The 19743-nt window shown below is 40.0% G+C and overlaps 1 protein-coding gene across 2 annotated transcripts in view; it reads right to left on the bottom strand.

Annotated features, from left to right (window-relative positions):
• The window catches only part of LOC114001845 (tubulin polymerization promoting protein), a 71957-nt gene extending 52531 nt beyond the window's left edge, over positions 1-19426 (bottom strand). The window contains exons 1-2 of one of the 2 annotated variants that reach the window (XM_027747382.2): positions 18885-19426; positions 6477-6731 (exon numbers count right to left, since the gene is read on the bottom strand). In XM_027747382.2, the coding sequence (XP_027603183.2) occupies positions 6477-6731; positions 18885-19411 (782 nt within the window). In that variant the 5' untranslated portion in view covers positions 19412-19426. Of the gene's footprint in view, positions 1-6476; positions 6732-18852 lie in introns of both variants that reach the window. The other variant, XM_039384453.1, reaches the window with a different exon arrangement.
• Positions 19427-19743: the final 317 nt, after the last annotated feature.

The raw sequence follows: 19743 nt of genomic DNA, 5'->3' as shown, positions 1-19743 counted from the left end.
GGCATGACTTGTCCTTGGCAAATCCACACTGGCTTCTTGTCCTTTGTGTATTGAGAAAGGATTTCCAAAAGGATTTTCTTCACAACCTCCACGGGGACTGAAGTTATACTGATTGGCATGAACCTTGGCTTTCCTCATGCAGTTTCTTCATGCATGGGCTATATTCCTCCCACATAGGTTCTCCCTGCTTCCACCTCTTGTGTACGTCCTTCTTGTGGTTGAGCTCCGTCAGAAGCTCCACGTATATCCACGCTAACCCGCTGCCATGACTGCTTGACTTCCTGCACATGGGAATGGATTGTTCTTGTGCTCTGATGAAGATGCCTTGAAGATCAACCTGCTCCTCCTGGGTGCCTCCGCTCTCCAGTGCAGTTTCCAATGAGAAACTCAACAGGCTGAGATCTGCCCTTCTGAAGTTCAGGTTTGTAATTCTGCTGTTAATCTAATGATCTTAAACTCTGCAGTCACCTGGTTGCTGCAGACAAGGCTGCCTCATCCTCTACACCTTTATCATAATCTACTTCAATCCATGAGATCAAAGTCTACAGTGATATTTAACATTCTAGAAAATACTTGCTTGTTAATCAGTAAAACTAACACAGATTTCACATGGCTGCTTTTATAAATGAAAAACAGGTATTTTTAAATAATGGTGCAATATGATTAAATAAGGCTGACCTGCAAAAAAACTCAAGAAGACCTACTTCTGCTTTAACCCACTAGAAGTTCTTGTAGCACACGAGTGGAATATGCTACAAACTGTGGCAAATATCAAACAAGCAGCTATATATAGCACTGTGTATAACATCATGCAGCATTCCATATCAGCTGGGAAATGAATCGCCCACCACTGTATCTATAGGTTTTCATGTGATGTCTGCTCACAAAAAACAATGTTTTCAAAATCAAAATTAGCATACATCATTAGGAGTACAGAATTCACCCGTTACACATGCACAAAACAAACCTGTGTAACAGCAAGTGAATTTAAAACCATCTTCCTTCTCATATGCAATCACTGTTTTAGTTTAGAATTTATGCCTCTTGGCAGAAGGGGGAGAAGAGCATCTCAAAACTACTATGTGCTTCCTTTATTTATAAAGACCACTTCATACCTATTTACATATTTAAAAAATTTAAGAAAGGCTTCAGTAAAATCTCTGCTAAAAACAATTTACTTCAGAGAAACGTGATATTTGGACAGATATTTGTTTTGAATGCGCTCAGGTGTCAAAGTACTTGTCCTTTCAAATATATTAAGAAAGCGAGAAGTATTATAATTGTTCAATACAATGAAAAGACAACAATTACATTACAATTGACAAATAGGGAAAGCATGTACCATTCCTGCCAAGAGTTTTCTTGCCAGCTTCTCAGAGCAAACATTATCCATTTCAATTCTTCCACAGTCTTGCAGCAATAGTGAACTACTGCTGAATTAAGGCCCAGCTGGTCTCAGGTGGAAGCACTCCTGTAGAGACCTCACTGATCCAGGCTGTGAGAACCAGGCTAAGCAGCTAAGTGTGCAAGACATTGTGAGGACAGACGGGTGGGACTGCTCAAAAGTCAGGGCACAATACAGTGTGTTGTGATGATTCTCCATGGGAACAAAACCTTTCTTACTCAAAAAGATGGAGGAGAGTTTTCTGGCCTTTAGAATACATGGCTTCCTCAGCAACAAGAAAACATGTCAAAGCAACATCAGGAACTATTAATGGAATTTCAGAGGACAATTATGCTTTCACTTGATCTTTTACCAAGAATATTTTAGAGGGTAGGGAGTAAGGTATATTTACAAAGCTTCTGTAGCTTAACTAGTCTTCAATAACAATGCAGTATAGAACCACAAAAATTTGTTTAAAATTTAACACATAGTAACATCAAAACAAACAAATGTTTCCATGGAGACAACTACCTAAATAAATGCTCACAATGGATCCAAGGCGTGACGTCATCCAGTCCTGCCTGCAACCATAGTAACATGCCAGTATAAACAGAAATATTTTTATTTTTCTATCTAATAATGTCATAGAATCAGCAGTTTTATGGCAGTGCTTAAAACATATTCTTGCAGTGCTGAGTGGTAACACTTCTAAAATAAGAGCAGAGGTATTTATATCAGGGCTATTACTATCACCATGTTCACTATATACAACAAGTGGAGTATGTGTATGGCATAGCTAACATATCAAATTTCCCAGAGCAGTTGTTGACCCCACTAAACAAAGAAATTTAAGTTCCTAAGGCAACGCGCTGGAATGCTAGTCAGAGATCCATAGCATCTATTATTCTTGGGTATTCTGCTTTCCTTAATACAAAAATCCCAAAGTTCTTAGACTGTTGTGTCTCACTGTCTTGCTAGAATAAGAAGAATTCAGCCACGTGTTGCTTTTCATACCAAATACAGAATCCTTCAGCGCCCTTCTCCCGTGTCACCAATGTACCTGCTTTCTCCAAGGCAACAAGATTCACTAAATCCATATTTGCACTCTGCAAGCGCAATACAAAACAAACAGCCTACAAATTTTTGCAACTCTGGAAGAGTACCAGAAAAAAACCGGTTAGTTAATGAAGAAATTTTCCAAGAAGGCAGGTAAGTGTTTCAGCTACTAAAAACATATCCATGGAATACCCACTTTCTTGAAACCCATGAATTTTCAAATGCTATTGTATGTCTGCATGCTTCTAAACTCAGTAGGCCCAGATGGCATTATCACTCTTCATTTGCAAAATATAAAAGAAAGATGTCTATATAACGTTCAGATAGTATGTGAAAAATCAATGTTTAGAATGATCTAATATTACTAAGATACTTATACTAAACCCCTATATTTTAGCAGAAACCTGAGCTACAGGGAAATTGAAGATATTATCATTACAAAAAAAAGTGGGAGTACCACTTTCGGCACTGTCATGCAAACTTCAGATACAGTAATTTATGAAAACTTCCATTCTCATAGAATATAACTGTGACTTATCCTTGTCTTCAAGTATGGCAGTAAATATATGGACCAGTTAAAAGTTTCCTAGGAAGTATTTTCAGGCTTTTATTTAACAATCATATGAGCAGGATTTTCAGAGAAGAGGTTGCTTCATTTTCGCCATTTAAAGAGAAAGAGTTATCCTGGTACCAATCAGCAAAAGAGATTTTTACATAACTTTAAGCAAGTAACTGCTTTGAAATTAAAATCTACCCTGCAACCAGTGTTACTGTTGTACGAAGTCCAATGAACATACGAAGGAAGGAGTACATCATCTCAAGTGTTGAATGTGAAACCACAAAAAGTTACTGCATAATTACATTTACAGTAATGTACACTTTTGTTGCTGCATTTTTTTACAGATTTCATTCTATAAGATATGGCAGAACTTTGTAATTCACTCTACACAATTTCTTTTGCTTTTCCAGGTGCAACATGCATAGAAAGTTAGCAATATTGTAAGAGATGTCTTTACTGTATGTTTTATAACCTAAAAAAAAAATAAATTATTCTTCTACTTATTACAGAAACTGCAGTCTATCCCAACTGTATTAATGCAATCCAAATATTTGGCATAAATGTAGGTGTATTTTCTCTGCTCTCTAGGGATGCAAATTATAAATATTCATACATGTGGCTACTCTCACAAGTAGCTTTTCATTTCAAATAATTCCATTGCAAAATTCATTGTTGCTTCACTTCTCGTATTTTCTGTGTTGACAATAGAAAGTTTTTAAAATAGAAAAGAAAAAAATTAGGCAGAAAAAGAATCTATTAAATCAATTTTTAACAAACAACAACTTATATTACAATCCACTAAATTCAAAGGATTTATGAGACCCTTAAGAACTTACAAATTACTGTTAAACAAAAATCCTTGCAGTGAGGGAAGAGATCACCCAGTTTGCATGTTTTCTTACCAAAGAATGCAATTCTAGCAATAATTCTTTCATGTGTACTACTGTGGATTCTTTGCATTTGTTCTTCTTATCCTGAAGTACATATAAATGTTGTGCTTACATGAAGGTTTCAGTGGACCTTTTATGCAAGATAAATAGACAAATTACATTTCAGCCTGACCTGACATCCTCACACAGAAGGAAAACACTTCTTTTCTTATTTGTACCAAAGGCTCACTGGAATTTTTTCAACTTTTATAACAACATTAAACTTAACTAATCTCTGAAAGATAGACACAGCTTTGAAGAAGTATCAAGGACTGCTCAAAAGTTTCAGAAGTTTTGTTCACCTGCTTTGGCGGAGGCTGGAGAGGGGGTGTTAAGTCTACAAAAATGTTCATTACTTCAGAGATAAAATCCCTCCTGGAGCAGAGAAAGTTACCAATCAGAGAATACAACATTATCTTTCAGTAGCTCTTAGGTAAACATATCTCTTATTAATTTCCTTGTTACTTTACCCTGGCTATCAGCAACATGTAGTTCCTACCTATTTTGCCAGTATCTGTAGCATAATAATAAATAAAGACTGGGAAAGTTAGCAAGACAAAAGTGGGCTTTATACACAGTAACTCATAAACCCAAAGAATTTCTACTAGATTAATTATTTTCTAGTGTCTGAACAACAAATGCCATTGTCTTAAACTCCAAGTACAGCTGGCTAGAAAATAAACCCTGTTGATAAGAACCAACAGAAAATATGTATGGAAGTTTTAACACAATGCTAAATGGCAATTGTAGTTCGGTTTGACAAACACATCTTCTTATCTTTGTTGTGCTCCCTGGCCAGACTACAACTGCCAAAATCCACCAGCCCCATCTCACTGACCATAAGAATCCCAGGCTGCAGTCCATCTTACGAGACAGTGGTCACAGGAGAGAGGTCTGAGAAACTGCTGAGCTAGCACTCTCCCCAGAGACAGAGACAAGAAGCCCAGAGCTAAGTTGAGACTGCTGAACAGCATCAAGGGCATATGTTGACATTTCCCTGGAGCCTCAGGTACCTACCACCTCAGAACTCACTCCTGTGAAACAGGACTGGATTCCTTCTACCCCAACAGTCACAAAAACCAATACTTCTTTCTATCTGCTAATGTTGCACATTTTTAATGCTATATCATGGGGTTGTCTTATCACTAGCGTGCCCAGAAAATAGCACTAAGATCGTATCTATCATTAAAGGAAATAATAAGACAAATTCTTAAGCTGATGAAAGTCAAAGAACATTTGAAAATAAATGCCAACGCTGCCTATCATAGATCAAGAAAGAAACAAAACTCTACAGCCTAAACATACATTTCAAATAAACCAGTTCACTGATAGTATATCTAATTCCGGCAACACAACTTCCAAGAAAATATGAGTACGGTCTCAGAGTGAAAGTGGACTGATACAAGATACATTCTTACTGAGTAAGAATGTGCATATATAGTGCCTTCCATTGCCTAGATAAGATCCCCAAGGAGAAAAGAAACAAAGAAAGAAATCAATCAAATAAGTCATTCTGTGTATGTTACACTGGACAACTTCCAAGACTGTCTTTTCTTCTCTGCCTTTCTCCACTTTGATGCACTCAAAAGGGCCAGTGACTGTAGCAAGATTTTCCAACTACCCTTGTAAGCAGCTCAGTTTGCATATCCTCCCCAGCACTACAACACAGTTGAGAGCACAAGACAAGTAAGTGTTACTACAAGCTACAAGTACAATTAAGGGACTCCTTTAAAAAGCATGACCCTCAACACAATGAGGTGTGAGACAATTTAAACAGCTACTGTGGTAACAAAAAGCAAAAAAGACAAGATTATTATATCAGATAACAGGGGAACGGGGAAGGTAAAAATAATCCAATTTTACATATAAAACAAAACTAGAAAAATTATTTGGGCTTCATACAGAATATGCCAGAACAGATTAATATCTTCTCTTAGATTTGATGAGTTTCTGACCAAGCTTGCCTAGGTTTTCAGGCTGCAGAGAAAGATTCACTAAAGCGCCAGTCTGGTCACAAGAATAAGCATAGACCACAAAGACAATACTAATCAATTCATCACAGCCATCGGTCTCCACCAAAATTCACCATCAGCTTGGCATAGCCCTACACTTCAAATGTGAGTTAGCGTTGTGCTGGACATCAGGACTCTTGTTAGAATATTGACTTTTAGCACATATTCCACTTTAGTCTCAGTCCTCTGAGGCCAAGCTTTGGCAAAATCATCCTGACTTCATTCAGATATCCTTCAGAAAACACCGACAGCTCTTACTGCAGTTTCTTGGAATAGCCTGCATTTGTCCTGATCACACCATACCTGCTTGTATAGTATAACACCTGTGAAACTGCAGTCAATTTAAAATAGCAGGTCATAAGCTGAAAGCCATATCTTCAGACAAAGCAATAAAATTTTGTAAAGGAACATGAAAGAGATCAATTTTGACAATGACAAACAGTGTCTCACAACATCTGTAAGCAACAGAAGGTAAATTTAGATGATATCTACAAAATGTGGGGGAGACAAGGAAATTACGGCAGAAAAGCACTTACTTGATTTTACTGAAGACGATGTCAACATCTGTGGTTGTTACGTTCTTCCCATCTATCACATGACAGTCTTTACACAGCTTTGACCAGTTCTTCCCGTGCATTTCTTTTCCTGTGGCTCTCGTATCACCATGGACAGCAAATTTTCTGAAGGCCTCTTCCAGAGCACTTATTTCTCCTGCCGTAGCTCCCTCATGGGAGTTGGTTGAATCGGTGGATAAGCGTTTTGCTGGCTTGGTTGATTTGTCAGCCATTGTGCTACAAAGAAGAGGAGGGCAAACTCATTACATTAATTTGCACTAGTTTACTTTCTGTCAATCTACATGCTACAGTCATGTCACAACGTATGCAAAATAAATGGTCTATAAAGTCAGCAAGAACTCACTGCCCTCTATCACCAAACATCAGTCTAAACATAGAACTAGGTAACTCTCTGCCCATGTAGAAAAAATTCTAGCATATTAAAAAAAAAGGATAGGGAAAGAATGTTCCAAAATCAAGCACAAACCTAGTTTCACCATCATTGCATCAGCCAACAAGAGAACACGTTTGCTTCCTTTTTTTTTTTCTTAAATGGCAATCACCACAGTCACTCCACTGATTTGAATAAAAGTATGCCCTTTACATTGTAGGCATTACTATCAACTTGTCTTTCTGAAGGAAGAATAAACATCCCTTAATTTTCTGGACTGTGGCTTTTTTTTTTTTTTTAACTGAAAAATTAAATATTTTGAAAGCGTAGCAAAAATATTAATGTTATATTATGTAAGGACTAACAAGTAAGGCGGCCTCAGAAATGCTTAGGCAAGGCTCTCTTGTTAACAAAACCATTCAATTCTCAAGTTTAGGCACAAAGAACTGCAGCTGTGGAATTCATTTGGAAGGAACACATCCACGATGCAGGAGCTCTGAGAAGGGATGGCATTACTGCCGAGAAGAACTTTCAGACTACCCTATGTACGTGTAGGGTAGGTTTGTCTTTTAAATGAAACCTAAAACTGAGCAACAGAACACCAATGCTATTTTCAGGTGTCTTCATAAACAAACAAAAAAACCCTAACGTGCCAGAAGCAAGTCACAGAAACCTCTGCCTTCTGCCCATGCACTCTTCACTTGGCAGAAGTAGGAGGCACTGAAAAGTCTAGGCACAGGGTACACTGTCTGCATGTCCCAACAGTTGCATGCAGACTGTTGCCAGACTCGCATCTGTGGTGCTGCTACAAATTTTAACCCATAAAGAGGTGCTTTAGGTATCAGAAATTTGGCAAATATTAAATAAGTCCACCATACTTACTTTGGCCTTTCTTCTAAACTCCGAGCTGTACATGGGATGTGATTAACATATGCAGAGACTGGTATGTATTTCTAGTTAGGGTTTTATTTCTGCATCTGATAAAAAGTTCCTTTGGCTTATATACTATACATCAACACAAACACCTCATGGAAAGTTCTAAAATTCTACCTCTTCCAATACTGTTTAACCTCTGTCACTTGAACAACTACAGCATACCCTTTCCTGCACACTACAACAGAACTAACCATAGCTACTTGCTATGCAGCAGCTATTGTTAAGCTTTGTGATTAGAAAGAATCTTTTAATAAAAAATACACAAATGGACCTTTGTCCTTTACGCTAGAGCAAATGGAGCATGGTCAAAGCACTATTGCCCATTTTGAAAACATCCAAGTAAATGTTTAAAAACCTTGTTATATCTTAAGCCTGGGGATCTTTCTGGGTTTTTTACACTGTCAGCATCAGTTTTGGCCAACAAACCAAAATGCTACATTAAAATTAATGCGACAGGAATTTACTAACTGTAGCCTGAGCTACATATGTGCACCTATGAAATAAAAAGAAAAGCACGAAGGGGGAAAAACCAGTTTGAAAATGTCAAGTTAATTAAAAAGTTAAAAAAGTAACCAACTCCCATTTCTATTTCTTTTGCACCCTGCCTACTCTCCAAAGAACAGCAATTTTTAGAGACAAGGAAGGACATCATGCCGTATTGGAGAAATGATCTCTCCAATAGAAATACAGAATAACTTGTTTGACAAAAATTCAAGATCAAATGCCATTTTGAGTCTTCTTTACCCTTTTTTCCTGGATAAAGGGATCAAAAGGCGCTTGCTAGATTCTGCTAGAAGTAAAGATTAGCAGTAATTTGCTGCACGGCCACAGCAAGATGATAGTGATAAAAGAAAGTGACTACTCTAAAATACCAATTCTAAAATTCACTAAAACAAAATTAAGCCGCTGTTCAAAAGCGTGAGCTGTGTAGATGCCAACTATAACAACGACAGCGAACCAAAAATGCCTTTCATCACCGTCCAAAAAGTCTAATATGTACACAATTAGATAATATTAATTTCCAAAGCCAGCAGAAGGAAGAAAGGTGAGACTAGCCACCGATCCCGTCCTTACCAAATACTGCTGGCTCTAACCTAGTAGGTCCACATCACCAAAAGCAGCCCTATAAGAAAGGGGTATAAGCAAATGCTAGAGTTCAGCAGGTTTGTGAAAGAACAACTGTCCCAAAAAAACCCTGGAGTTTCAGAAACCCACAGAATATTTAGACAATTAGGTGATGTGTTATGAACTGCTATAGTCTGTGTCATGCAGTACTCCTTTAGTACCATGAAAAAACAGTTCTTGTCCCTCCCCTCACTCTGCAGTAGGTAAATAATACAGTACATTATACAGAGATTAAGCTAGGGATCAAACTAACTGATGTTAGTCACTGATGTCATTACTAACTCATGCTAAAAGAGACTGAAAGTGCAGATCTGTGTTCTCAGCACATGCCTAACCCATTAGAAAAAGTTTTCTAATTTCATCAAACTGCCTTTCAGCCAGAAACTACAATATATATACTCCTCTGAAGATAGACAGCTGGGAAAACTCCACTAGATAGAGTCATATATTAATCTGAATTCTTCCCAAAAAGGAGGGGACAAGAAGTTATTGTTTCTGTGAATTGCAATTATCGATTTTCTATAGCTGTGAGAATATCAGGTACATATAAATAGGTCCAAAGCCAATTGTAAACTCTACTGAAAGATTATATTAATTTACACTCTTTTGCTTATCCATATCCTCTCCAGGTGTCAACATATTGCAGGAATTCTGGTATAGCTTTGATTTAGATTTGTGGGAATTGCTCTTAGAAGAATCCATCTATCAGCACCAACAAGGATGATCTGAAGACTTACTAGAACCTACAGTGTTTTTCCCAACAATTTCAGCTTATGCAACTCTATGAATATGAACGTATCCTACCTGGTCAGAATTCACCATGGCACCTTTTCTGCCCTGTCCCCGAGAACTAATTCATGGCTTATCCGCTCAGGAGTTGCAGACAATTCAATATTTGTCAGAGAAGTTAGCATCACTGCCATGCCACAGAGAAACCAAAGCAGAGGGATGAAGAAATATCTGTTTTGCTGCCAGAGTTCAGAACGTAATGAGGATCCTGGGACCCATACTCTACACTGCTTTTATTATTGAAGCCACAGAAAGCAGGTACAGCAGTGTAAGGAGTGCTCTAAAGAGCCAACATTCTCTGACTCTATAAAGGAAATATAAATATAGTTTCACTAGCTGCAAATCTATTAAACCAGTTTAGGATCTCCATACCAGAAGATGTTTTTCTAAAAAAAAAAAAATAAATCAAAAGGATATAAAAATCTGAATGCTTTTTTTTTTGGTTGTACCACGTACTTTCTCATCTGCTTTGTCTAGCTTGCGACTAGCACACTAAGAATATAGTGTCCCAATATAAGTCGAATTTCTTTCATTTGCAGCAGGTATTAAAAAGTATTAAAACACATCTTTTAATGGAAGTCATCTTGCAGCATTAACTGCCACAGAAATTATATGAGTGTAATTGTTTAAGACAGCACAACAGACTAGAACACTACAGCAGATACTTATTACAGTCTCAGATACATTCATGTTAGTGAAAAAGGCAGCTTATTTTAAAACTTGTTTGTTCTTTAGAATATTTATCAACCAAGAATTGGCTAAAACAAGGTCAAAAGTCCTGTGAACTAAGGGAAAGTTCCAGTTCAAAATTTTTAGCAGCTGAATCATTCAAGCATCAAGCACACCTCTGTTTGGGAGATTGCTGAGATTGATGAATTTGCAGAAAAGATATGACAGCACAAGTGCACAGTTGCAACGCAATAATAGTACTACTAATATCTACTCTTTCCAGTAATGCTCACCTATGCATATGCCAGTCTTATTTCTCAGGCATAACACCCAGTTCCACTGCAACTTGCAACACGACTACACAAGACCCCAAAGTTACATTTACACTGAGCATCAATGTCATCCTCCAGCTAACATCCAAAGTCTGCACTGTAAATTCCTAAGGCTTCTACACCCTAAAATGCACTATCTGCTTAGGTTCTCAACGGTAGCCCTAATTTCTTAATTGCTTCTACCATATCCCCCAGACAATTAAACAGCAAAAATTTACAAATTATATCCCTGACTTCCTTCTGTTCCTTAATTCCTTTTGCTGTCATTTTTACACAAAGTCCAAGGTTCTGCTTTGCTTAGTCAGAATAAAGCTTTGGCCACAGTGTAGAGTGAGATGGTACCCTAGCTGTACCCTAAATATCCACCAAGATATAATCCAAAATGGAGGTTCCCCAGTCTTTCTGCAACATCCTTGCCACTCAGCAATATAAATAAAGACACTGCTCTACTATCTGCAAAATGTCACCAGCAGGTTAAAAAACATATCTTTGAAACACTCTGTTCTCTGGTCTTTAAGTCGAGTATGAGCATGCAGGCTTTACAACACTCTTGCTCTTCACAATGGGCATTCAGACCAAAAAATTCCCTAGCTGATAGGCAAATTTCATACAACTGGTCTTCCTTGCACCCTCACCTTCCAAAAGGGGGGGAAATATCACCAATTAACCTGCAATAGCATCTATACATCTACTTAGCTGGCCAAGAAAAATGGGATTCTCTATTCAGTCAGATAGAATCTCTCATGCATATGATTACATTTGAATGAATGCTCAACAAAACAGTAGAGAGGAATCTACCGATTTAGTGAGAATTAGAAATAGAGTAGGCAAAACAGAGAGATAGTGGACCCCTCACAAGGCAGATAACACAGCCAGCAAGTTGAGATAAGTCTGGTATTACAAAAAGACCTGAAGAACCACGTGTTTTAACATTAACAATTTTACTTTTGTTTTAACCACAATAAGCTTCAATAAGCTTCCTATTTCTATGCCATTCCCTTATAAATGCATGAGCCTCTTCACACTTACATTTTCAGATCCTTAGCCTTGCCAAACTATCAGCCTTCCTAAAGATATTTTCTAGATAGTCTTAAACCTGACAGGTCCCTGGCTTTCAGAAAATTGGCATACTAAAAACATTCTGCCCACAGGCACAGTTTTATGTCAAGTGTTACCTGTTTTTACCTTCCATTCTCCTGCTAATCTTTCCTGCATATCAAGCATGCAAGTGCTTAGGATATAATCTTTATCAGAATCTGCTTCTGCACTGTTGGTAAAAACCTATCCACTGCACCACAAATAGTTGCCATCCAAAATTTCTTAGGACCTTCCAGCCAATCCAAGCAAAAAAAGAAAACAACTTTTCAATGAGCATAGAAGGTGCTATTTTTATGAGTGAATTGGATTCATAACATTATGAAACTGTGTAAGGCATTTGTCTGACTGCATCTGGTTTATTTTAGTACTTGATCTATCTTCCTCTTGTTTTAAAAATGCTACAAAATTGCATTGAAGGGGAATTCGCATTAATTTTCTGTCTGTAATTATTTATGCCAAATAAAAACAGCAGAGACAAAGTACAACAGTTGGAATCTTTTTTCCCACATTTTTGCATAAACATTCAAGCTGAGGGAAAGAATAAACAGATGGAGAAATGCAACACTCTCCTAATAAAAGGCAATGCTTTAGACAATGCTCTTAAAGCTTCCTTCACATCTACCTGCAGAAACTAGAGTTAAGGCACTTTCTTCAGAGATCTGTTCTGGGTATATTCCTCCATATATGACGCTGAAGTGAATGAGAGCCATCCATTTTCCCTAATAACACAGAAGGCAAATGAGCAGAGAACACTGCCAAACAAGCAAAGCTAACACAACTCTATCTGCATTTAAACCCATTTTAACTTACATAAATGCTTCCCTGGGCTTTATGGGAAACTGCATGGCTGAACCTCAAGCTCTCATGACAATGTGTGTGAATCTAGCACTGTGGACAAGGGCAAGGCTGGTCAGATCATACAGCTACATTAAGATCTTCAGGAGAACACATACAGAGTAACAAAAAAGGTGGCTACTCAAGCTGTCCAATGTTTCTCCTTAGCAAAACAGTATTTCAGACTGTGAACAAATGCCATTACACATGCCATCAAAGGAACAAATTTAGAAAACATATTATCAAGCACTGAGATTAGCTCAACTGCTGACAAATTATTGTTACTGTTCTATTTCTAAGAACTATTGCTATCCACTTAGTTACTTCATGACACCACTTACATACAAAACTAAGTTTAGTTCCTAGTAAATTACATTCTTCCATTTCAAAGAACCACTTCATAAAATATCACTTCTTTATATAAATGAAGCACCTGTACACAGACACACAAACATTTATCAATAATAGTTTTATTACAACTTTTTTCTTTTAAAAGACACATGTTCACATAAGACACAGACAACACTTAAAGCTACACAAAAATTCTCTAACTAAATAACTCTTCACTAACTCTACAATATACTGTAATACCACCATGTCACTCACACAAGGTTTCAACTATGAAGATAAAAGTATAAATACAGGCATCCACTAAATATATATGTAGTGGTGAACTCTTATTATGCATTTTTTTTTCCATTATGCCACTATTCCATTTGAGGGTTCCACTTACTAGGTATTCTTCCTAAGCAGACAGCAGTCACTGGTATATGAATAACTCAGACACAAACATTCTGCAATTTCACACACAGGCAGGGATACAAGCCAGTGTTTAGAACAGCCTTCACAGAAGAAAGGGAATACAACACCAATTAAAGCACAGCAAAAGAGGAGACTCAACTGTTTAGATGAGGTCTTTTTTCACGGTGCATCAAAAAAAGACTTGGGAATCACAGATTCAACAAGAGCGGACGACAACAGCTGCTCTCCACAGTAGTTAGCCATACAATTAATTTACAGCTCCAAATAACACGCTGGACCTGTCATCACTTTAGGATTAGTTGAGTACAGGTTCCACTACAATCATAGAGCTTGCTTAGCCTCATTTCTTCAGACACTGTACATTGTATCTTCACATCACTCCCACCCAGATCAGATTACTAACCTGAACTTCCACAGAATCCTTTCAAAATATTTCTGGAAAAGCCACGAGTAATGAAGATCCACTCCATGAAAGGACATAAGAGATCATACAGCAAGAGCACTTCAAACTCCAGCAAGATGGTACAGGTAAAAAGCATCTAGATAACAAGACTGATGCTACTGACAGGGACAGCATTAGATATATTTGAGCTAACAGAGACTTACAGACTTGAAAGCATCACCTCTGATCAAAGAACTGGAGATGATATAAGAGCTCCAAAATCATGAGACAAGATGTTTTACCAGAAGAGACTTTACAAATTACATTAGTGGAATTCTTTAAGTGACAGAAGTCACTTGAATGAGAGATCCAAATACCTTTGTAGAGAAATTGAATCACATACTAAATGGTTATCACATACTAAATAGCTCTTTACTGTCAAAGAACTCAAAAAAACTCAACAGCTGAAAATTCAGGGCATGCCAGTGCAAATTAGAAATATGACTTCCTTAGGAAGGACAATCAACCATGCCAGATACTAAAGGGAACTTCCAAGAATAGCTGCAAATACTTCACGTCCTCATGTCTCCACATTAGACTTCATTTAATACAGAAGACACACTTCATCAAACATCTCTGAAAGGCAGACTTCTATTAGTGTAGGTTACTGCTCCCAGATAACTAACTGAAAATAACCAATGCATGAATCAGATTAGATTGTCCAAAGATCCATTATGTTCTTAAAGTCTGCTACTCAGTTTTGTCTAAATCCAAGAAAATAAACCAACCTTTAAGTACAGAATTTTTTCAACTACCCACAGCTTGATATAAAATAAGAATTAATTATTTCCTTTGCTAAATCATCAGTAAGTTCTTTCACATCTATAAGCTCCTCTAAGGTGAAATATTTGGGTACTAGTCCTTCTAATAGTGACATCAGATGAGACAGGCAGAAACATATTTGTTTTTAAATTAAAAATGAACAGAGTAAACAACAAGGAAATAATAATTTTCTGAGCAAGACCTCTTAGTATTTTCATTTCCATTGCAAGAATTTCATTAGCATTGATCCAATAAAACACCATTTAAGACCTTGAAGGAGGACTGCAACCCTCAGAGATTCAAGCAAAAACTGCTACATCCTTGATTTTTTTTTCAAGCTTCTCTATGCTCATTTTGCCAAATGCTCCAATATGTGAACACTGACACATTAGCATATTGGCTAATCTTGAGATTAGTCAAACTGGGCAGGAATTAACTTCATGAGATTATTTAGAACAGTTATACTGCAGATTCATTTTTGTCTTTTCATCTCCTACATAATGCATTGTAACTTTGGTCTGTACACTCTTGGTTGCTAGCTCTTTGGTTTCTATACAGGGCAAGGTAAACTCAAATCATACCTCAGAATACCATGAGGCAGGAGAAAGATGAGAAGGAAAAGAAAAAGAAGAGGGAACCTTAAGACAACTAGCAAGACTAAGAGCCTAAGCTTCTTCACAGCTGCCTCAGAATCCTGACACAGTTAAGAACCCCTCTTAGCAGCAGCCAAGTGAATTGCCCACTCACTACACGTAACAACTAACAATAAAGAAAAACTTCCCATCTGTTTTGATGGACATAGCACTGTGAGTCAAGAAAAATGAGTAGCAGAAAATCAGTCTGTTCTGCTCTGTCAGCACTTGAGATAAACACCCACTCAGAATGATGTCCTAAAACCTGAGCAGGATACGCACGCTTGTCCTGTAACACATGTACAGGCCCCGGGTACTTAAAGATCATATTTATACAGGGGGATTTTACCAATAACATCCTCTCAATGTACAGTTATCTTCACTACTATTTCAAAGTATTCCAATAACCAGACTATATTGAAATAGCAAATTCTTGCAGTACTTCTATGTTTGGGCAATTTCGGATGGGCAGAATGATGCATTCACTCAGAAATTTCTTACAGCTGAGGGTATATTTGTTATTATGTATTTTGTGGAGGTTTCGGCACATGAGGGGGATGAGAGGAAGAAAGAGCTAGCAGCTAGAAAACACTGGGAGAAGGCAAAATAATGTGATTTTTCCCATACAAGACTTTGAATTTGAAATGAAAACTCCATTTCAAAATTTTAAAATATTACCTTAAATTTTAAAAATTGTGAAAATTAAGTAGTCTGAAGATAAATTTTTTCATATTGGGTTGATGTAATTTTTTTAGTTTCAGAATTTAGTGAAGTCAAACACATTTTAAGATCCCCTACAAACAAGCCATTCACATGTTCCAAGAATGCCCCTCAGAGAATGGTGCAAGTCTTACCTTTAGTTCTACAATTCCCTTTGCTCTAACATATGAGAATGAGAAAGTACACAGCTGAATAATGCACAAATGTACCAGTGTATCCTTCTTAACCTGATTCCTTTTTTGCATCACTTATTCTGTATTTTGGATCATAATACTTTGGAGGCTGGGCTCAAGCTTTTATTCCATGGTTATATCGGACATAATCATTAGTTAAGGTCCCTGACCACAGCTCCCAGACACTACGCAATACAAACAATAAGCAAAATATTTCAACTAACTAGCAGAGGCACCTAAAAGCACTAATGCCCATAGTGGCCATGGCAGCATGGCAGAGAAACAGTAGGGGTGAAAACTGTATACCTGCATTTAACTTCAGCTATGCATAGTATAAAAATGGATTTTGGGGGGACAAAAAACCCAAACTTTGTTGCTTGCTGAAAACAGTCCATTCCATTTATGCAAGCCTGCAACCAGCAGGCATGTACAAAAAGAAAGGACGTGACATCACTGAGTGACTGACTACACCACAGAATGGCTGTTCTTGTTATCATATATGAAATATATATAATAGTATATAGAGAGATAGAGGCTTGTGAATACAGTAACATCCTCACACTGAAGACTTACATAATCAAAGTGTTATAAGTAAGAAGAATATCTGATATTATTTTAATTTGTATTCTAGTTTATCATCCTAGAGAAAGTTATCAAGTTTAACCATCGTATGGCTTATTCTCTGAAGCACTATGAGATATACTAACTACAATTAATTGCTTCTACCTACAATGAGAACACAGTAATGTTAACATAACCGTCTCCCTCTCTCCTTAAAAAATCCTTTTTTTTTTTCAAATTAAGCTCAAGATACAAGAAGCAAAAATAACTTCTATCATACACTTGCCTACAGAAAGTAACTGGAATGAATCTATCTACTAAAAATTAAATTAAATAAAAAGACATTATTTTTGACCACAGTCAATCCACAGATTAAATTGGACACAGAAACAACTACTTGCTGGATGTATATTTCCATTTATAAATATCTTTTCTTAGATTTACAAGAGTCAAGTGCAAGCACTGTAGGAGATTCCTATGTGAACTTTATCTGCAATTTGATCCTTGCATAGCATGCTGTCTAAGCATTACACTGTACTATAATTTAATACTGGACATACACTTCAGCAGTTACAAATGACAGACTATTTAAAAGCATTTGACTGTGACCCAAAGATGTACAAAAGCATTCAAAACACCATTTTATTATGGACTGTGGAGAGGCAAGGTTGCATTGGGGTAGGGCCTATAAAAACATTAAAAAGTGGCTCATCGCTAAAGGAAGAATGAAATGGTCATTATCATTTTAAAAGCAAGTCGTACACATTTGATAAACAGCCATGCTATTTTAAGCCTGAAACTATGAAAGCGTATAGGTATCTCTCCGGTTTTCCCCAAAGTTTTCACAGCAATAGAGGGAAAACTAAAACCAAGCCTTAATGTTACATTATGATGCTAACCCTTTCCAACCATCTAAAACATGATATTTAATGCTAGTTGAGAAAACTGTGTGAAGGCTCAGTAAAAGACATACATCATGTATTTCATTTCAGGTTGGGGGTTGGGTTTGCTCCTCCTTTCCTTTTCAAATAAACATGAGCAGTTATGCAATCCTCGGTAAAACCCGAAAAAAACTGCCCCCTCCCAGAACTGCCCATGCAGAGCCTGCAAAACACGAACAGGGAAACTGGTTGTCAGCAGCATCTCCTGCAAGAATCGAAGCTGTCAGCGTTTAAGACGCTTTTCACATGTGTGTTCAGCACCTCGTAGCGCCCATCCAACTTCCCTTCGGAATAATTTCACCAAGGTACAAGAGCTTTTACCCAGCCCCTAAATAGTCTTCCACACCTGATGCTGCTTTTCGCGGAGGACGCTATACAGGAGAGGCTCTCGGAGACAGAGCTCCTTCATCATTTAAAGGGAAAAAAAAAAAAAAAAAGAAAGGCAAGTCGCCTCTACCCACTGGTCTCCATAAAAGGGGACTGCTGCCTCTACACAAGCGCACGCAGCAGCAGCAGCGACGGCGGCGGCGGCCGAGGCTTTGTTGTCGGCTCCGGAGCGCAGCGGAGCGTTCGGTGTGTGGTGCGCAAGGTGGCTCCTTCCCCGGCTCCTCCGGGAGATGCCCGCGGCGGCAGCGCCGGGCTCGGCACCCGCCCGCAGCCAACCTCCATCATGGACCTGCCGCCGTGGCGCCGCCGGGAGCGGTGAAGCCGCTCCCGGGCCCCACGGGGCTGCCGCCGCGCGTCCCTCGCGATGGCGACCGGGGGATGCGGCTGGCGGAGCCCACTCCGATGGCAGGGGAAGGTGTGCAGCCCCACGCCCAGCCCCCCTCCCCGCCAGCTCCCTCCCCGCGGTGACCGGAGGGGAGCGGGGGACACGCCGAAGATCGGGGTGGCAGCGCGGGGATGAAGCCCAAGGAGGGGAGCGGCGCACACAGCCCCCCGCGGCCGTTACATAACGGCAAAGGCGGTGGCGGGTCGGGCTGCGCTGGGCTGGGCTGGGCGCCCCTCCGATGGGGACGGGCATCGGCTTGGGGGCACCGGGGCCGGCAGCCCCCCGGCATCACCTCCTACTCTCGCGCCCTCGATAAGCGAGCGGCGATCGATCACCGGCGCGATACGAAGGAGGGAGCGGGCACAGTGGACATGACACAGGACACGCACCCCACCCACCCCCAGCAGCGCGGGGCTCGCCTCGCCCCCGGGAGAGCCGGCCCCGCACTCACCGCCGGCTGTGGAGGGGCGGCAGGTCTCGGGGGCTCTCGCCCGGGCTGCGTCCGGCGCTGTGGGCAGCGGCCGCTGCTCTCGGGGCTGGCGCGGCGGTTGCGGCGGCACCGCCCCCCCCGTGCGGGCATTGGCGGGCGCCCGGCGCCGCCCGCCGCGAGCGCCCATAGGCCGCGCGCGGCCCGTTCGGGGAGAGGCCGCGCCCGCCCCGCGCCCGGACCGAGGCGGCGCGCGGGGGCTGCCGCCGTTGCTGCCTTACATGGGCCGCCGCGCCCGCCGCTGTGCCCCGCGCGGTGCCCGGCGCGGTGCCCGGCGCGCGGCGGCAGGTGCGCAGCGGCAGGTGGAGCCTCGGCCGCCCCGAGCAGCCTGTGCCCCCTTCCCGAGACACCCAGGGGCGCCGGGGTCCTCTGTGTCCTGCAGGCTCCGGCAGGTTTCGGGCCGGGTTTCCGCTTGTGCTTGAAGCTGGGGTTGTCGACGTAGCTGAAAACCGTGTGAAAGGCTGGGCTGTGTGGCGCAGTGGGCATTCCATAAAAACGTCGCCTTCCCTCAGTTTGCCTGCTTGCCTGGGCTGGCACAGCGGAGAGGCGCAGCCACCAACCTAGCCTAGAGCAACCCCATCCCAAATCCTAGAGCGCAGAGACAGTTCAGGAGTCAGCAGAAATCTGATGAACGCTTGTGCATCCTCATTCGTGGATTTGTAACCAGAGTCTAATGACCCCGCAGAGCTTGGTGGGCTGTAATAAAATTAAAACAATCTACCTGCAGAGGTGAGGGAGAGGAGGAAAGCAAAATGTTGGTGTGCAAGAGAGTCTCGATTTTTCAAATGCAGAAGAGCTATATGGCTAATTTTTTTAATTGGTC

Source organism: Pipra filicauda, unplaced genomic scaffold (assembly GCF_003945595.2).
Source record: "Pipra filicauda isolate LSUMZ 115617 unplaced genomic scaffold, ASM394559v2 scaffold356_size1356884_pilon, whole genome shotgun sequence".
Classification (NCBI taxonomy): domain Eukaryota; kingdom Metazoa; phylum Chordata; class Aves; order Passeriformes; family Pipridae; genus Pipra; species Pipra filicauda.
This window is presented reverse-complemented; position numbering and strand designations above follow the sequence as displayed.